We start from the raw sequence: 20289 nt of genomic DNA on the forward strand, positions 1-20289 counted from the left end.
TATTGCTTGTTTTTGCTCTTTTGCTTTTAACAAAAATCTGAAATCTGTTTTGCGTCTCTGAGCAGCAGACTGTGTGTTGTTCCTGAATGAATCAACCGTTTGAATGACTAACAAACCGTGTGGAAATACATCTATATGCCTCTTCAGATACAGCTTGTGTTGATTTCATTTGCTTGCTAACAGCCTAAATGTCTTATTCTAATGCACTGATTAGCCTAAAAAGGTAATGGACACATTTAGAAAAAATGGAAACAAATTGGAAAAGATGCACTTTTGTCTGTTTGAATTAAGTATATGTATGTATATAATATTCATGTTTAATATTTTTAGACACTGGATTTTACTGAAGGCTACCAGAATAATTCTAACTTGAGTTTATTAAATTCATAAACATAAACAAACTGTATCTACTCTATTTCCAATTTGTAGATTGCATCATTCATTGCAACATTCAGTCTGTTCTCACATTCAATCAATTCTCATGTTTAAGAATCTCTTATCTTTTAAACCTATATTATTATCCAAATTTAAGAGCCTCAAAACGTAACGCACCATAAACAAGGCAAATCTTAATTTTCTATGGGGAGTATGCCGTCGAACCCCCTAATCAGTTTTTCTTTTGAGACCTCTGTATTAAGAAAAACCTTTCCTTTATGTAGACTATACTGAGGTTAATATATAGCCTATATGTTTATGAGACAAGCAGCGTGTTTACAGACTGCTTTCCACTGGGAGCCAAGCCCAGGTCACGGCCTCTGCGGCGTCCCCATGACCACAGGTTGTGTGCCAATTTTTGGATGTCCTGAGAAGAGCCCGCCAGCAGAGAGCGCAATGCCGTCTGCGGAGCATCAGAATCGCTGTGGTGGAGGTCAGAGAGGAAGAGTGATGTGTGGTGCTGATGCTGGGATCCAGACGGGCGGGGAGCAAAGCAGGGAGCATCCAGCATCCTTAGCAATGGTGGAGAGAGGTCTAAAGATTATCCTGACGCGGAAAAAGAGGTTATGAGCCTCCACGCATAAGAAAATGAGCAGGTAATAAGCGATTTACATTCCCATTGCGCTATGACTCAGTATGGCTGGTCCTGAGATGCCAGGCCACAGAAGTCCTGTAGGAGAACCGCTATCATTCTGTATTCAGCAGGAATGTAACTTAAATCAATTGCGTCATGAATGTCTGCAAATAGATTTTTTTTGGTGATTGAAAAAAACATTACACGCGTTAGCTGAAATAACACCGTCCTCTTGAACCGCTGGTGTTGTTTTTTTTTTTGGCTTCAATTTGTAGCGTTGTTTGGATGCGCTTCTGTTGGAATCGGAATCTTTGGCCAAATTGACCTTTTAGTGTTTCGTAGAGACTTTTATCTCCTTTTGATGTGTTGACTAGTTTATGTAACTATACAAAATGCACAGTGACAACGGGTGTAGCCAGTAGGCGAAATAACAAATCCTACTACCGCGAAGGCATAGCTTATGAATAATAATTAGGACAGCCTGACGTTGTTTTCTAACTTTACCGAAACGTAATTAATATTCATAAACTAAGCGTCCGATTCGTCAGTCGACTAGCGCATCTCGTGCGCAGCTCCTGTCTGTCAGCCAATCACGTAGCTGCACTGGACGAACGTCACTTGACGTAATGAATATTCATTAAGCAAGCGTCCTCTACAGACTGCAAAGAGTCACTGCATGGGTGTTTGACGCGCTGCAGTGCGGACCAGCGCAAAGGATGCGCGACCGGACAGTTGTGTTCAGTGAGAGCCGTGTCGTTTATTTATCGGAATGTATCGGGTGTATCGAATATCTGGGTAGCCTAATATTGATGCACACACTCTTTTGATTCTCTGTGGCTTAGGCTGTTTTGCGCTATGATGCAAATAGAGCTCGTTTACACGGCGAATTAGAGCACGTCACGTGCCGGATTTGTGTTTTTGCTTTAACCTTGGACCTCTGTGTTATTAATATATGCACGGGTTTCGTATCGTAGGAACGATGTTTACGATTAGATAACCAAGTGCGCTTGGTCAGTGGGTGTTTTTGTGGTAGTCCACTGGCTTGCAGTGCATTAGCAGCGCGCTTGAGATGCATATTAAACGTTTTAAGTTGCATAGTAAAACCTAATATATTAATTTAAGAATAATTTTAGCATTCCGCGAGCAGAGTTTTGGCTAGGTAGACAATCGGTAACACAATGCAGAAATCAGGCGGTTTATGGTATTAAAACGGTCCCAGCTGATCGTTTGTGTCACTGTGAGGTCCCAAATGAAGATTTCAAAACGACGGAAAGGACTGACTTTGCGTAGTCTGTGTGCCAGGTAGGGTGAAAGCATCTAATTGTATTTTAAAATAGGGAATTGTTTTTTTTTTTTTTTTTTTTTACTAAAGCATGTGAAGAAATCTGGAGTAAGGATTGCAATGAAATGTTAGTCTTATGTAAGCCATAAATTGTTACTCTTTGTAAGATATTGTAAACATTTCCTACAAACTTTACTCCAACTTTGTGGCATAAGAGAGAGTGGGTCAAGATGTGTCATCCTCACAATTTTTGCATTCAAATGTTTTGAAAATGATGGGTACATTTTATGTCAAACCAAATTTGTACAGCAATACATTACAGTTCTCAGGCATTTAAGTATCTAAAAAGTTAATTCTTCTAGTATAATAGCAGTAGCATGTAATAATATATAATAAAGTAATATAAAAACCTTCATAACATTTCTGTGGCCCTGCTCCATCGCTTATTCAGAAAACTCAAGGAAAATCGGCACAGCTTACCCCCACTTTTCCTTATGCTTTTGACCACAACATTTATGCATTTATGAAAGCATTATATGTATTTACTGTCTGTCTTTCTCACTGGCCCATATGTGTCCGAGTGTGCTGTAACTTGTGTATGTATCTGTGTCCATTTCACTGTGATGCACATCAGTATGTTTTGTGTTTTCTTCAGTTCACAGGGCTTACGTAACGGCGAAGTCTTTTCGTAATGTCAAGTCAAAGACACATTTTTTCCTTTTGCGCATCAGCTTATGATTCAATAATGCATGTATCACCTTTCTCTGGGACATTGAGTGCAAACTGACCTTTGTGACATTCATCCTTAAGGATTGAATTTCTGTCTGACCCGTGCTTGCCTTAAGATGGATGGTGAGTGTCATAATAGTCAAAAGAGGAACTGCTGACGGTTTGAGATCGCGTCATCGGCCACGAACGTCCGATGTGCCGAATCCTTGATAACTAGCGCAGAGAAGGAAAACAAAACAGCCGTAACGTCATATCAAGTGCTGCATCAGCTCAAAGTGCTCCAAACCTATTGCTTCTTAAGTATAATCCATCTCTTCTCTTGTTTTTCTGGCTTGTAGGCTGGCAAAGGAGGGTTTTGGCGTCGACTAAATTGGTCAATTGCAAGATATTTGTCAGAGACGTAAGGTTATTGAAGAGATTTGTGAAAATGGTGAGAGAGTTACACCGTCCTTCATAGTTCCCCCCTCTCCCTTCCCGGAAATGTGGCTGCACTTCACTTTTCAGAGTTTGATCACAAAATGGCTGTTGACGCTTCCCTTCCCTGGGATTCAGAGGAATTTCAATTATTATTCTTTGTTAATTAAGGTGACCTGAATGAAACCCCCTCTGCTTTTCGTTCACCGTAACCTTACATCCCATGGGTCCCCCGGAACGAAACGGAGAAAAAAAGCTCCCATGCAGATTAGTGGGAATACAAGCCGTGCGATTGAATGCTTTAGCTGTTTCGCCAGCATTACGGCCTGTCTCGGACAACACCCGTAAGACTGTTCGGAACCTGCTTGTTAGTTAGTCGCTCATAAGGGAGAGGGTAGATGCCAGCTAATGTAGAAACTCTTAGGGATATCTCTATGTCCTTTGGCCTAAAGTGGATTCTATTTAATATGGGAATGAAGCAATAGCATTTCCACACATTGACAGACCTTTTATGCTTTCGGTTTGGTTGTTTCTCATGCAGTAACGTTTCCAAATACGGCCACAATAGCGCGTGGAAGTCTAGTTGCGGAAGATCCCATTCATTTTCTCCATATGGGGAAAGAGAACTTTTAGATAGACCTACTGTGAGCTACGAACTTGATAATCAATGGATTCCTGCTGAAAAGCTACATTACCCTTGATTCTGCATAGAACTGTCCACTGATTGGAGAATGAAAAGCATTCAGATCAATCCAAACGTTCTCTATGTTTTCGAAACCATTTAAATCTCAACAGAGAAATGTTGCTACCATATTTTTCACATTTCTGGCGCAATGAAAAAGACAAATGTGAATAAAACAGTCATACATTCTGTTGTTTCCTTAAAAGAAAAGATCTATATTTCTCCATAGTTTTTTTTTTAATAAGATTAATCCATTCACTATTCTTCACTGAATTGTAGTTCTTTCCCCCATTGAAGCTATTACATTTTCATTCACCAAAACAATTTAACGTCTGCCATTAATTACTCACCCTCATGTTGGAATCTGAGAGCCCTCTGAATCTCTCATAGACAGCAGGGGTCTTACCGCGATCAATGCACAGAAACGTAGCAAGGATATCGTTAAAAGTCCCTGTGACCATCAAGAGCTCAACTATCATTTTACAAACCTACAAGAATACTTTTTTAAGCGCTAAGAAAACAATATACTTCTCCCCCGCTTACCATTTAACGTCATTTTGTAGAGTACCCCAGAATGTATCGGCGTTGTTTACTTTCAGCATGTCTTTCTACTGAACATAAACAATTTCTGTGTGTTGGTCGATATATCCTTGCTGTCTATAAAGAGGGTCAGCGAGCCCGCAGATTCCATCAAAAATACCTTATTTTGAGCTCTGAAAATGAACAAAAGCCTTACGGGTTTGGAATGACAAACTGAGGGTGAGTAATTAATGACAGAATTTTTCATTTTTGGGTGAACTAATCCTTAGCGCAGCCTTTTTTTGTCCAGTGTTGTTATTCACCTCGTAGCTGGTTGGTATGGTTCAAAAATCCCTATGGGAAAAATGAAAAGGGAAAAAAATACTTCCGGAACCAAGGACGTTGAAACTCATTTTAGCAATTGACGATTGGCTGAAAATGAAAAGGTGGGAAAGTGAGGCATGAGATATAATTGATAAAGACAAGTTAAATAGCTTTATTCTTCTACGCTTGTTATATTCGCCACAAAAAAGTGCAGGTAGAATAAAGAGCCCATTGATAACTGGCCACTGCAGGGTGTGGAAATGCTGGCTTAATGAACTTCAGTTGTATCTCAGTGTTCAGAAACCAACGCATAGTGATTAAACTCTTCACTGCTCACATTCTTTTGCCAACTCATGTGAATTCAGACCAAACAAGCTTTCGGTTTTTTAAAAAATATTCTTAAACTGCTTCATTCATCCCTGCCACTGCCTGTATAACATTCAGACTTTCATCTCCCAGTTGTTTTCCACAAATCTCCTTGTTTGCTTGTATCAAGGGTACATCAGTGCAGGTGTCAGGAATTTGGCACATGAGTTGGCAATACTCCGCTCTGTCACTTTTCTTGGCTGAACTTTGTCTACCTTATGTCATAGTGCAGTTTGTTCCTAGATTGTCCGTAGAGCACTACTCTAAGATGCTGCACTAGAGACTGCAGTTCTTGATGGATGCTGGGCTGGGCATGAGTTAGCGATTGAGCTACTGAATCTGAGCCGAGCTGGGCCCTGCATGTTTAACCAACAAAACAATGGTGCTGCATGCCAAATAGCATGTTATTGGGTTCTAATATGCATCTTTCGTAAGCTTAGTTTAAGAGAAGATGACTCCAAATATGAACCTTGGAGGTTTTTATGCTCTAATAAGCATTTAGAGAATTGTAATGCCGAACATTATTTGTTATGAAGGTTGATGTTTAATTTAGAAATGGGATGATTTAAGTTTTTAAGAAGGTTTGAGTCTATATAGTTTTATATATAGTATATTGTCCAATGTCTGGTTTTAGAATTAGAATTATTTTTAATAATGAGCAATACTGGTATACAGATTTTTATTACATGTTCTTGTATTAATTTGTGTTTTAATAATAATATTAGGTCATACTATTTATACAATAAACACATGACAATAATGTGAATAATAATAAAACAAGCTGATTATCGGTCTATGTCTATTTGCACTGGCAGTTATTAGCTGATATTGAATATTTACAGTAATTGCACATGATTATTTCCCTCCATTGTAACATAAAAATTAACTTTACTGTCATCTAACACTCTGAGTTAACTTTTGAAAACATTAATAATTTATTAACACTGTAAAATTGAGCTTTAGGAAATCTCAAATAAAATAACAGTTTTTAGTGTTTTGTTTTTAATTTATTTAGAAAAATAATACAGAATGTTAATCAACCATTTCCCGTCGACTTTAGGAGCTTATATGAGAGAGAATTTCTATATCATTGTGTTCCTTTTTGGCCGAGCATGGAATTTGAATACCATTGCTGTAGAGAAATAAGCTAAGTGTGTTAATTTCAATAAATTCTAACAGTAAGGTTGTCAATAAATATTTTAGGTGATTTGATAATGGCTTCAATTTAACTTCAGAAATGCCCAGCACACTTAATGGAACTGTTTTAGCATTCTTTGTTCGAACACTTTATAAGCTACAGTACTTGGCATCTGTATAGTAGCATGTGGTATTAGAAATATCCTCACAGTTTGTTTATGCGGCCTAGTGTGGTGTCATTATTTCTTAGTCACGTGTTTTCTAGACTCTGTTTGTGGCTATTTTATTTGCGCAGGTATTTGGGTCAAAAAGTATGTGGGTCAATGGATGTGCCTAGTAGACTTTTTCCTTTTTTCTGCTAACAGCATAGTAACGTTATAATGCTCAGAGTACACTTTAATGTCAGCATTTCGCCTCTTGAATATGTATCAGTAAATAACTGCAGGAATAAATTGGCTTTCTTACATCACAACTAATTTTTAAAATCAGATATTCCAAAGATAACTGCCTTCTTTGGAATGTTAGCGTTTGCTGAAGTTTGACTGGCCACTGCATGTAGAAGCCAGCTCAACTCACCAATAGCATGATAGCGATGGCCATGAATTGGTAATTTAACACATGTTGGTGGCTTTTCACAGATAAATGGATCATTTAAGTTGGGGGCTGCCAGAGTGCTCTCGGGGTTGCAGTGCCTAGCGCCAGCTCTGCAGGACAACGCCAACATGAACGGCACTGCAGAGCAGCAGGACATTCTGCCCCCTAACTGCATGGTCAAAGAACGATGGAAAGTGGTAGGTATTAAAAAGATCTGCACATGACAATTATACGCACAGAGACGCAAAGTTGTAATGCACCAAGGTAAATGCAATAATGCAAAACATCTACTTTGTTTTTGCTTTTTTGATCAGTGACCTGAAAGTAGCAAAGAATCCTTAATAGTGCTCATAGATAATTTGCAATGTTACGTTGCGTTATTATTTACTTATTTTTTTTAAATGTTTCAGAAATTTAATTAGTATTACTACACCACTGTTCAAAAGACTGAAATAAGAAACAATTAAAAATAAGAAATAAAAAACAAGAAGTACTATTACTATTACTAATACTCGTCACACCCCTGGACGTTTTTGTGAGTGTTTTCATTCCCTATTCTTTTTTGCGTTAAGCAGTTCATTATGTTCAGGTATGTCTCTTTTATAAGTTCGATTCAGTTTAGTGTGAGTTTGTTCGGTGTTGTCGATGTATGAGTGTGGTTGCCACCCTTCTGTCTGGAATTGCCTCATTGTGGATTATTTAAAGACTGTTAATTGTTATCTGTCATCTTCGTGCGCTTCTTCCCATTCCACACTGTGACAATACTATTCATCGAGGTTTTATCAAATTGACTTTAAGTGACGGTAAAGACATTTGCATTGCTGCAAAAAAATACTGTTTCAAATGAATGCTGTTCTTATGAACTATTTATCAAAGAATTCTCAGAAGAAATGCTTTATGGATTTCCTAAAAATATTAAGCAGAAATACTGTTTTCAGCATTGATGATAGAAAAGAAATGTTTCTTGAGCAGAAAGTTTTTGAAGCATTATGTGAAATTTCTGTTTTGCCTTCACAGGCATAAATTACATTTTAAATTATATTAAAAGCTGCTTTAAATTATAATCATAAATTTACTGTATTTATCGCCAAATAAACTGAACCTTTGTGAGTACAAATAATTTTTACTGTCCCCAAATTATTAATATATTAAATTACATGTTATTTATAATTAATGTATGTATATTTATTAATATGCAGTATTTCAGATTATCAGTTAAGTTGTGGGTATATATGTGGGGTTTAGCCTATCTTTTCTTCTGTTCTGAGAAGATTATGTAACAGTAACTAATCTTTTGACCCCATTCACCGGGGCTTTCTTGTCAAAAGAGATAAAATTCCCACAGAAATTCCCAGGACAAATAAGAAGAGAATCTTTTCAGATGACTGCTCAATTCCAGTCAAAGGAAATGGGCCTTTGGCTTTGAGAGAACTAGACGAGAGAGTGACATTACTGACCGACAGGGATTATTTGTTATTTAAATCAAAAAATGAAATCAAAAAATGTCCATTGGAAATATATTACTCTGTATTGTGAAATTTGTTACACATTTATGCAGAGCTGACTAATGTTTTACTGCAGCGTGACTGCCGCACTATTGCGTATCTTTGATCAATAGATGTGCCCTTTAGATTGGTAATCAATAAAACAAGCATTATTCACATATACAGGATCATGCGCATGTAGATGGGTTATGTTACAGTATTATTTGTTGAGTTTGTTGTTTGAAATCAATATCTCATGAGAGTGAAATGAAGGTATTATTGAGGCACTTGAAATGCAGATGTTATGAAAATTTCGTGGATGACATTTCCCAGATTTGAATGAGATCGTCAAACGTTGACGGCTCATAATTTAGGAGGAAAACAACAGTTTCTCTCACTTCAGACTTAATACTTGAAATCGATAGCAAAACTCAAAACATTCAGATGATATTCTGTTGTGTTTTTGTTTTTGGTGTCCAGCTGAAGAAGATAGGAGGAGGGGGGTTCGGGGAAATCTACGAGGCGTTGGACCTGCTGACTCGGGAGAATGTAGCGTTAAAAGTGGAGTCAGCTCAACAGCCCAAACAAGTCCTGAAGATGGAGGTGGCAGTTCTGAAGAAACTGCAGGGTAAGGCACGGTCATCATTAGGTTTTGTTTTTTTTGTAGAGTATCAATGTCACTTTGACATTGACAAGACGTCACGTTGATTGAAGACCAATTACCCAACGGAAATACAGTACACATGCTCATTTGTGTTCTACTTTTACCATTTCTTTGGTAAATTAAAGAAGCGTCTCTATAAAATTTTCGAATACCAGGTTTTATAAAATGTTCTGCATAAACATAGACTCCTCTACACACATGCATTTAATTGATCCAAGTAATAGTCAGTTTGCACAAACGATTTTTAGTTGCTTTTTCACTTTTCAAAATAATGTTAAGCAGCACAACTGTTATCAAAACAACAACAATAAGAAATGCTTCTTAAGCACCAAATATTAGAATGATTTTCGAAGTTTTACCATCATAGGAATAAATAACATTTTAAAATATAATATATTTTACAATATTGCAGAATATTTACTGTATTTGTCTCCAAATAAATGTAGAGTTAAGGTGAGCTACTAATTATTTAAATGACAGTCTGCATTTGTCATCTATTGACATTTTTATATTACATTACTGATTTTTTTGCAAATTTATCTCATCCACTTCTATTATTTAATGATATTAGTTTGTTTTACCATTACATCTGATATAAATCAATATCGCAGGGGACAAAGGAAAACCTATAAATTGATGTTTGAGTAATTTCAATTATAGGAATGTGAAAATCAAAGAAATAGAAGACCTGCTGCGTAGACTATTAATGTTAGGAGTGTTTTAAAATGTATACAGTATTTAGTTGATATCATCATCACTGAGGCATTTATTAAAAACTAAAAGACTGGCTGTCCCATCAGAGCGGACCATGTGCAGCACGTTGTATATTTAGCACTATGAATGAAGCGGCAGTAACACAGCCTACGTGACTGTGAACATGTGAAGCAGCCTACAGATCATACGGCCAAGCATACACATACATACTCTGATGATTCAGATGAACCATTAGTCATCACCAGAATAAAAGAGGACAGATAAATTCGAAACACGTCATACTATAATGCAGATTAATATGTAACAAAATAGAATATTAAAAAACACACAAAATAATGTTATATATATATATATATATATATATATATATATATATATATATATATATATATATATAAAATGAAAATATTCATATTAAGATTTCATTTTTTCAAATTTAGTATTTATTTAAAACTCACAAAATGCATGAATGTTCCACATTTTTGGCACCAGTGTTATTGTAGTATTATTTATATAATATTATTGTATATACTAATACTTTGAGTTTGTTGTTATTTTACTGTAAATGTAAGTTTTATATGTTTTTTTTTTTGGTAATTTTAAATAATTTTCATTTAGAGCTATTTTATCATTTTAGTTCAAATTAAAATTACAAAAACGAAAGTTTCATTATTTAATTTTAGTTACTTGCCAGTGCCACGTTTTTAAGAGTCTGTTTTTATTTTTACATGTAAGTTTTAACATTTATATTAATATTTTATTTTATTTCAGCTTAGTTGAATAGTTTTCACCGGTGGATATGTTGGAATGAGTGAATATATTCTTTTTAGACTTTTTTAGTTTTTTTAATCACCCTCACCAGTGATGTTATTCTACATTAAACATGTTTGCATAAATAACCTTTCCATGTTGCTTTCTTTTTTAGGTAAAAACCATGTTTGTAAATTCATAGGCTGTGGGCGAAACGATAAGTTCAACTATGTCGTCATGCAGCTGCAGGTAAACAATTTCTGTTTCGTAACTAGTCGCATATGCAGTAACATCAAACCTAAATACCAATGCAGATGCGTAACTGATTATATTTCCATCAAAGATTTAAGTAACATTTTCTGGAGGATCACCATCACATGCTGTTTTCTCTAAAATACTGTTGTGTAGGTGTGAGGGCTTCTATTACACTTTGTTATCACTTTTAGGGTAGAAACCTGGCAGATCTCAGGCGAAGTCAACCACGTGGCACCTTTACCATGAGCACAACCCTCCGTCTGGGAAAACAGATATTAGAATCCATAGAAGCCATTCACTCTGTTGGCTTTCTCCACCGAGACATCAAACCGGTAATATTGAGTAGCTTTCCCTCAAATGTTTTTTAATTGTGTGTAGAATAATAATGCAATGCTACACTGTCATTAGGTTTCCAGAAGTGATTTTATTTATTAAGCATCTATGGATTTTCTTTCCAGTCAAATTTTGCCATGGGAAGGCTGCCTTCAACATACAGGAAATGTTATATGCTAGATTTTGGGCTTGCACGACAGTATACAAACACCAATGGAGAAGTCAGACCGGTATGTCACAGCTTAATTCAGTATTTTTAATATACTTTTCAGTTTTAGTTATTGTAGATTTAATTATTTGATGGTTAATTGTGCTAATTTTTTGTATGTATGTATGTATGTATGTATGCACTGCAGCAAAATGATCAAACATTTCTGTCATTCAGTGTCATTGATTACAATACTACCATGATATGAAGTTGTCTTTTGATTGACCCCGAAGGTCTGGTTTTATCAAGAAGTGCCTGAGATTTATTTGAGTAATAAAAAGGCTTTATTCACTGTAAGAGTGCAGGCTGGCAGAGAGACGAGCTGAAAGCTCATGAGAGGTTTACAGAGCTCTCTGAATCAGGCACTGGGCTGTTTCCTCTTTTAGATCATCACAAAGAGCTCTTCATTCGCACATGTTCCTCTCTCCTCCATCCTTCACACTATCTCTCTATTTCTCTGTACGTGCAGGTTTTAGTGCAACGGCATGAATATTTAATAAGACTGCCTGCATCAGTGAGCATTGCCCCCAGGTTCAGCCTGAGAGGGTGTAATATTTTCAGCTCGCTCTCTCTCTCTCTCTCTCTCTCTCTCTCTCTCTCTCTCTCTCTCTCTCTCTCTCTCTCTCTCTCTCTCTGTCTCTCTGTCTCTCTCTGTGTCTCTCTCTCTGTCTCTCTCTCTCTCTCTCTCTCTCTCTCTCTCTCTCTCTCTCTCTCTCTCTCTCTCTCTCTCTCTCTCTCTCTCTCTCTCTCTCTCTCTCTCTCTCTCTCTCTCTCTCTCTCTCTCTCTCTCTCTCTCTCTCTCTCTCTCTCTCTCAGTATCCATTCTCTCTATTTCACCCTTATTCTCTTTTCCTTTCTGCACAGCTGAGTCAGCTGTACTCATTGATTCAGGAAGCATCTATCTATCTATCTATCTATCTATCTATCTATCTATCTATCTATCTATCTATCTATCTATCTATCTATCTATCTATCTATCTATCTATCTATCTATCATAGCTCAGTGCTACAGCACTTAAGTGTTTTTTTTTCTGCAATCTTCAGGCACTGTGTTTTTCTGCAGCAAATTGAAATTTTATTTTGAGCTGATTCAAATTCTATGGTGCATTACATTTATGAGTTATGAATAAATCATTTTAGGGTTATAAATAGTTTTGGTGTCCTCAGAACTGTAAATGTCACCTTCTGTCGAACGCATACTGTATGAACAGGACAGTCAAGGTCCTGAGTCATGCTGCCATGTTTGTTTGTTTATTTCCTTGTTTGTTGATATTTTTTGATGTCATATATATTTAGTTTTAGTACTTTTTTGTTGTACTAACCTTTTCTTATGGACATTTGAAATGGATTGCATGGGGTTATTTGTATAATTATGCCTGGTACATTATGTCAGCTTTTTCTTTTGTTTGACCATCTTGTCTTATTTTTGCAGTTTTCGTTTGGGGTTTTAAGTTATGACGTGCATGTCTGACGTATTTCTCCATCTGTTCCCTTCTCCCCCATACTCTCACCAATGGAAAGACTTTCATTGTGAGTGACTTCATGGAACTTTCATTTTCGTTTAATAGCTTTCCTCAATATAAAAAAATATATATGTAAATTTATGTGCCTATTTATATATATATATATATATATATATATATATATATATATATATATATATATATATATATATATATATAATAGAAATAGAAATAGGCACATAAATATATATATAGGGTAAGAAAAGCAAATGTCGATGGAAAAGAATTGAAAAATGAACTGAAAGTTTTGCACATAATATTCATTCCACTTTTAATTTCAACTTGGTTCTTAATCATGTTCTAATCCAAAGAGAAGTTGATTTAATATAATACATAATACATTTAATGAACCATTTGTAATTCATGTCGAATAACTCTTGTGAGATTTCTTTTTGTGAGGTTGACCTTTATGTTCAGCAAAAATGCAGTCTCTATAATTGCCAATAAAACAGTGAACACGACAATAGAAAATTAACTGCATCCAAATGAAATGTCATTTGTTCCGAAACAGATGATACTTGTCATGTTATTTAGTTAATCAAAATAAATTAGAGCAGGTTTGTGAGAGAGAGAGAACCACCGGGGCTCATACACTCTCGTGCTAACATAGACACGCAGGTACATTTACGTGATGGAAGGTGTTTACCTTTTGTGTTGCGTGTTCACTGTTCTGGAAGAAAGGAACGCCATGTTCATATGCCAGTCTCTAGGCTAAGCCATGGTGCCTCTTCTTTTAGAGTGTGTTGTGCATTGTTTGTTCCTTTCCTGATGCTACTGTAACAAAAGTTGTAACGCATACAATTAATACAGTAATGCACAGTATTATTTTCGTATTTGCTTTGATTTTACCATAGTACCAATTCTAAATATTACAGAGAACAAGAATGCACATATCAGTGACATATTTTCTTAATACATTTTCTGCTTTTAGCCCAGAAACGTTGCTGGATTTCGAGGGACTGTTAGATATGCATCTGTGAATGCACATAAAAACAAAGTGAGTGCAACTGGACTGCGAACCTATATCAAACAATGTATTTTGCAGGAGATACAATCCTCTAATTCTATTTAACTGTTGTAATTAAATAGAATTCTTGTGCTGTTTTTAAAGGAAATGGGTCGCCATGATGACTTGTGGTCATTGTTTTACATGCTGGTTGAATTTGCTGCTGGGCAGCTGCCTTGGAGGAAAATCAAAGACAAGGTGCTCTGACTTCCCTTACCTGACTGGAAAATCTGTGTTTGTTGTCTTTTGTTTTATTCAACTTAATGACATTTTTATTCCGTGTCAGACCACCATTGCTAAAATCTGCTGTTATCGTCGTCTGCATCATTTAGGAGCAGGTGGGTCAGATCAAAGAGCGCTATGACCACAGGATGCTTCTTAAACACATGCCATCAGAGTTTAATGTCTTCCTGGAGCATGTTTTAGGCCTTGACTACTACACCAAACCCGACTATCAGGTACCCAGACCAAAAAAAGCACTCTCTATAAATCTATGCTACGTGTAACGCATGCATCCAGTGCTTTTCTGAAATGTGATTACTTCTACATAGATATATTAAAGATGTGTGTGGTCCTTTCTGTGGATTCTTTTCTGTGTCAGCTCCTGATGTCAGTGTTCGAGAACAGCATGAAAGAACGCATCATCACAGAGAACGAGCCATATGATTGGGAGAAAAGTGGGACGGACTCCATGATGTCTGCCACCACACCGACAGCAGCGCAGCAGAACACACGGCCCACAGCGGCTATAGTTGGGTAAGCACCACATGCATGTGTGAACATATTACACATCACGTGTATATGCCTGTGGACATGCGACTCTTATCTATCTATCTATCTATCTATCTATCTATCTATCTATCTATCTATCTATATATCTATCTATCTATCTATCTATCTATCTATCTGTTTGTTTTTTGTTGTCTTTTTCTGAAGCAAATTTTAATTTGAGGTGATTCAAAACCACACCTCCAAGTCAAGTTAAACAAATAACAAAATTAAAACCAGGCTGTTATTTTACTGTGAAGACACACACACACATAATCTTGCATGGAACTTAACGAATCCCCCACTAATTCACCGACTGCGTCTCAGGGGGCTTTGTTACTTGTTTCTCGCTGTCACATAAAAGCCGTACAGATAGATAAAAGTCCTGCTTACAGTCTGTAATGCACAGGCAACGAAAAAAAGCCAAGCTTGATTCTGTTGTCTTCTTTGTTTTACTTAATTGCTGTTATTTGCATACTAATGAATTTAATGCATTTTGCAAACTGATTGACTCGTCGCAAACATCCAGAGCTTTTTGGAACATTGTAGGCAGTTTTCAGTGGGTTTGTATGTTTAGAGAGAAGAAAACTCGTTTCGGATGGAAATGTCACTGATTTATTTAAGTCCATTGCAGTTGTAGAAAGGCAGAGTTGTTGAATTGCTCCAGGACATGAAGAACATTTTACCATGACAAAGAAAAATGTCTGATGACTTTTAAAGGAGTTCCACCTCTGACGTTCTGTTTCGAAACTCTAGGTGACATTTACAGGAAATTACTCTTTAAAGGTGAAGCGTGTCATTTTTGTGCCGCTACCGGAACTAAACAGATTTGCCAAAGCCATTTTTGTATTTAATTTTACATAGAATTTAGGTCATTCGGGGTTACCTTCATTTATTTATTTAAACATTCATTTGTATTTTTTTCTGGTACTTTTAGGGTCATAAATATGACTCCAATGCCAGGTGACCTTCAGAGGGAAAACACAGATGATGTTGTACAGGACGAGCACCTAAGCGACCAGGAAAACGCCCCTCCGATTCCTTCTTTCCGGCCAGCTGACGGTAGCCAGTTACCTACCGACGCAGATGGATGGGAGGAGACAGACTTTAATCGTAACAAACTCAGGATTAACCTTGGAAAGGTGCAGAGCAGTGTAATGAATATAATCCAATCAAATACAGTCAAACAAATTTGTTTATTTAAAAAAAAATAATGCAACATTATAATCTGAATTTCTCTTACAATTTCTTTGTTTTTATATTGCAGGGAGGTCAAGAGGAAGATGGTAGCCGGGGTGTGTGTCCTGTGTCGCCTCAAAGGGGTTTGGACTCTCCGGGTGTGCAGGTGCACTCGCTCAGGTACCGACGGGTCAACAGCCCTGAATCTGATCGCATGTCGGCCGCTGATGGACGGGACGGTTATGCACAGCGGTGGGTCATACATTTACTTTGGATTTGTGCAGATTTTGTATTAAATTATCCACTCAGAACCTAAAAGAATTATCCATGTAATAGTATTAGTTTAAGGTTTTGAGCCATAATGCATAATATGATGCTGTTTTCGCATTTCATTGTCATTTGTCTATTAAGTTTCAATAATGTAATGGCCATTTTTTAAAGTTTTAATTCACTTAAATTCAGGCATTACAACATGAGCATTCACACTTTAACCTTAATAATAAGAAAAAAATGTTTCTTAAGCAACAATTCAGCATACAATTATGATTTCTGAGGGATTGTGTGACATTAAAGACTGTATTAAAGAAAATTCAGCTTTCTAAAGAATAATATGTTACAATTAATTTAATATATCCATGTTAAAATAAAATAATTTAAATAAAATTTTAATAATATTTCTAATGAATTAATTAATATGTCTAATTAATAATTAGATTTTAGGTAAAATAATAATTTTATTTTTTGAGTAAATAAATGCAATAAAAGTTTTGATGAACATTTAAGACTTATTTCAGCAATTTTACTGACCCCAATCTTTTAAACAGAACTGTATATAATACAGCCAAATCACATAAATATATAATGTTGAACTATTAAGTAATGTAATTTATTATTATATAATATTTTGGTCACAATGTCCATTCATACCCTAAATATTTTTATATACTTGTACATGTTTTTTGTATCAGCTCTCGAATGGACATCCTGGGTTCTCCCTCTCGGCACGTTTACTCCTCCCAGCCCGCTCAGATGCTGTCCGTCGATGCTGTCCGTGGTCGTAATGAGGCGTCTGCATCAGTGGACCAGGAAGCCCACAGCAATGCATTCATCCGTTCGGTCCCACTCGCAGAAGAAGAGGACTTTGACAGCAAAGAGTGGGTTATCATAGACAAAGAAATGGAGCTCAGAGACTTCCACCATCTTCCAGGGGCCGAGCCCACCACTTCCGGAACCACAGATGAGGAGCCGGAGGAATTACGCCCTCTGGAGGAAGGAGAAGAGCGGCGGAGACATAGAGGGACAGATCCGTCAGTCAGACCCAAGATGTCACACGGAGACCACACTACACGAGGCATGCTGCCTCTCACGGAGGAGGAGGCGTCCAGAAGGAGCGGGAAAGGCCAGTCAACATCTGTGGAGAGTCCTGTGCAGTCGCCCTGTCACTCGCTACCCTCCGGACGACCGCGACGGAGAGAGTCAGATCCCAACGGACCTCAGAGACAGGTAAGATTATCCTCTCTAAGCTGCACTGACATTCATGTCCTAAAAAGATGGAGTGTGTTGGTTGGTTCGAGGTGAACGAGGTTAAAAATATTTGATGGTGGTTAAGAAACCATTAGGTAGCAGAGCTTTTAATTGGTTTGTTTACAGACACTTTTAAGATGGTTTAAACTCTGCATGCAATGTTTTGGAGCACTTGACATGTTGAAGATAAATAGACTAAATCAAATATTTAAAATTAGACCAGGACAGGGATGTTTATTGTTCACGAACGGACACTTATCAGCAGTGAACTGGATTTCATCAGCTAATAATGAAATTAATTCAAATTAAAAATGTCAGATGACTATAATATAATTTCACATTGCATCTTGATAGATTGTTCATTTTCTTCTTATTAGTGGCATTTATTTTCAAATGCTATTTATACCTTTAAAAAATATATGTATTAAAATATTTTATATTTTAGACAGTTTAGTGCAAATGTGATAAAAAAATCTATATACATTACCTTTCAAATGTTTTTGATAGTAATTAATACTTTTATACAGCAAGGATACATTAAATTGGCCAAAAGTGACAGTCAAAACATTTCTAATAATACTAAAAAACTAGGCCAATTTTCAAATAAATGCTGTTCTTTATCGCTTTCTGTTAATCCCCAAAAATGTATCATGGTTTCCATAAAAAGGATAAGCAGAAGAAATGTTTTCATCATGTTTTTGAGCAGCACATTACATATTAAATGATTTTTGAAGGATCATGTGAAACTAAAGTGCTAAATTAGACAGGAATAAATTACAGTATAAAATCTAACAGCACAGGAAACAATTACTTTAAATTGTAATAATGCTAATAGTTTTTACTGTATGTTTGACTAAATGCAGGACACACACACACACACACACACACACTGAGATTAAAATACTATATGTGTAGGTGCCTGACCTGACTGTCTTATCTACAGTATATAAAAAATAACTTGCAGGGATTTCTTTTACCTTAGAAAGAAATTTGTTCGCTCCCCACTTGAACATGAAATACTGGTTCTGAAGATTTGGTTTAGCTTAAGACACAGCTAGAGCACTTTTTTATTTTTTTATTTTAAAATAGCTTGTCTGTCTTAATACCAGCTTTTAATCAATAGAAAGCCAGTGCTGATGGGGCGGTGCTGTTGTCTCACTCCACTCTTTACAGGGTGTGTGCCTATTTCTTCTTCCCTTTCTTCTCTCTCCGTCTGTCACTCTCTCTCTATATATATATATTCACTATGTCTGACACACAGACTCATGCCTCATCTCTTCTTTTCTGACCATCGAACATTTGGTTTTCACATGATTTGGTACAATATACCGATTCTTCTTCGTCCGTGGTTGGCATTTTGAACATTTGTCGAATGCAGAAGTTGAGCTGTAACTAAGCGGGTTTTCAGACTGCTCTAAGGTCATGTACACACTGCAAAGATTTGCAAGGTACAAGTGAATTTCAAAAAGCTATCATTATCATATGTATAGAATGAGTCATTCTAACTAGAGCCTTGAAATATTGATGTAACCCTAAGGATATTTTTACATCTTGCAACTGTAGACTTGATGGATATCAAAGAAATCGTATGCCATTTGTTATGAAACCATTGTCCACTGTTACTTTTCTGCTCATACATTTATGTTTAGTTCTGCACACACTACATGAAAAAGATAGCTTAATGAAAAAGATAATTCTGTTATCATTTACTCATACTCATGTCATTCCAGACCTTTCCTGGTGGAAAGAACAGTTTATGTTGACAGTTTAGATTAATGTGAGGAGGAGTAAATAATGACAGAATGTGCATTCGTGGGTGAAACTAAAATATATTTGAAATACATTTATTTACAATAAATGTACAAATACGTTTACATTTACATATGTATGTGCTTAATGCACTTGTACTGGTTTGCTTAAGATCTGATAAATCTGATCAACAAATTTTTAGCTTAATGTACTTTAACTGTGCGGAAGTAGAGCTGGAGTCCAACTAAAAATATGCTGAAATATATTTGATTGCTCCAAAGTGGAACTATTACAAGTATACTTCAGGTATACTTGAAATATCTTGCATTTATAGACTGATATTATTCAGTGGCACTATAACGCTTTCGGCATAATATTAAGAAAAAAATAAATAACTCAAATAAACTTTAAGCATCAGTGAATCTTAAGTGATATGTCAATATTTTAATGGTTTAAAGTATACTCAATTGAGTATTTTCAATAAATGGTGCCTTTTTTTAAAATATTGCGTCCCAGAAACTTTTTAGAAGTGTTTTAATTCAGTTGTCACTCCTGTAAATAAACAAACCCAGTGTGAACAGAACAGGATCAATTTAAATAACTGAATAAATACCATATTTAGAATAGCTGTAGTGTGTACATAGCCCAAATTTTTACCTCTGTACTGTCTTTGTGCTATTGACTGCCTTGTTGAAAATGAGGGGTCTACTGCTGAGCTTTTTTTTTGACAAATTTCCTCAACTCTGACTGTGATCTGTTTTTTTTAGGATGCTCAGCACTAAACCGCTCAGTAAAATTATGCATATTAAAGTTATTCATTTTCATATTTTAATGTTTGCCATCCCTCATAGTCCAAAACAGAATGTGTGAAAATATTTCAGACGCTCTTTACCACTAGGGTGAGCCAGATGACTTGTAGTAGACCAGCAGTTTTGCTCATCATAGTTAAGGCGGTTTTTATTGTACACATTTAGCCAATAGGAAATATAGCAGAACGCAAAGATGTGAAATATATTTCTCAGGGGCATTTTTCTGAATTATCTTTGGAAAAACTTGCCCCTCATAATGTTTCGCTA

General features: G+C 36.2%; 1 protein-coding gene across 4 annotated transcripts in view; it reads left to right on the forward strand.

Moving 5' to 3' along the window:
• Positions 1–880: 880 nt before the first annotated feature.
• The window catches only part of ttbk1a (tau tubulin kinase 1a), a 28025-nt gene continuing 8616 nt past the window's right edge, over positions 881–20289 (forward strand). Inside the window, exons 1-15 of one of the 4 annotated variants that reach the window (XM_043252658.1) lie at positions 1678–2311; positions 3359–3450; positions 7101–7253; positions 9021–9168; positions 10844–10917; positions 11115–11255; positions 11382–11486; positions 12986–12994; positions 13919–13984; positions 14099–14191; positions 14326–14451; positions 14595–14749; positions 15699–15903; positions 16029–16192; positions 16909–17443. In XM_043252658.1, the coding sequence (XP_043108593.1) occupies positions 3448–3450; positions 7101–7253; positions 9021–9168; positions 10844–10917; positions 11115–11255; positions 11382–11486; positions 12986–12994; positions 13919–13984; positions 14099–14191; positions 14326–14451; positions 14595–14749; positions 15699–15903; positions 16029–16192; positions 16909–17443 (1977 nt within the window). In that variant the 5' untranslated portion in view covers positions 1678–2311; positions 3359–3447. Of the gene's footprint in view, positions 1032–1677; positions 2312–3358; positions 3451–7100; positions 7254–9020; positions 9169–10843; positions 10918–11114; positions 11256–11381; positions 11487–12985; positions 12995–13918; positions 13985–14098; positions 14192–14325; positions 14452–14594; positions 14750–15698; positions 15904–16028; positions 16193–16908; positions 17444–20289 lie in introns of those variants that run through there. The other 3 variants (XM_043252660.1, XM_043252659.1, XM_043252661.1) reach the window with 3 other exon arrangements.

Source organism: Puntigrus tetrazona, chromosome 11 (genome assembly GCF_018831695.1).
Source record: "Puntigrus tetrazona isolate hp1 chromosome 11, ASM1883169v1, whole genome shotgun sequence".
Lineage (NCBI taxonomy): Eukaryota > Metazoa > Chordata > Actinopteri > Cypriniformes > Cyprinidae > Puntigrus > Puntigrus tetrazona.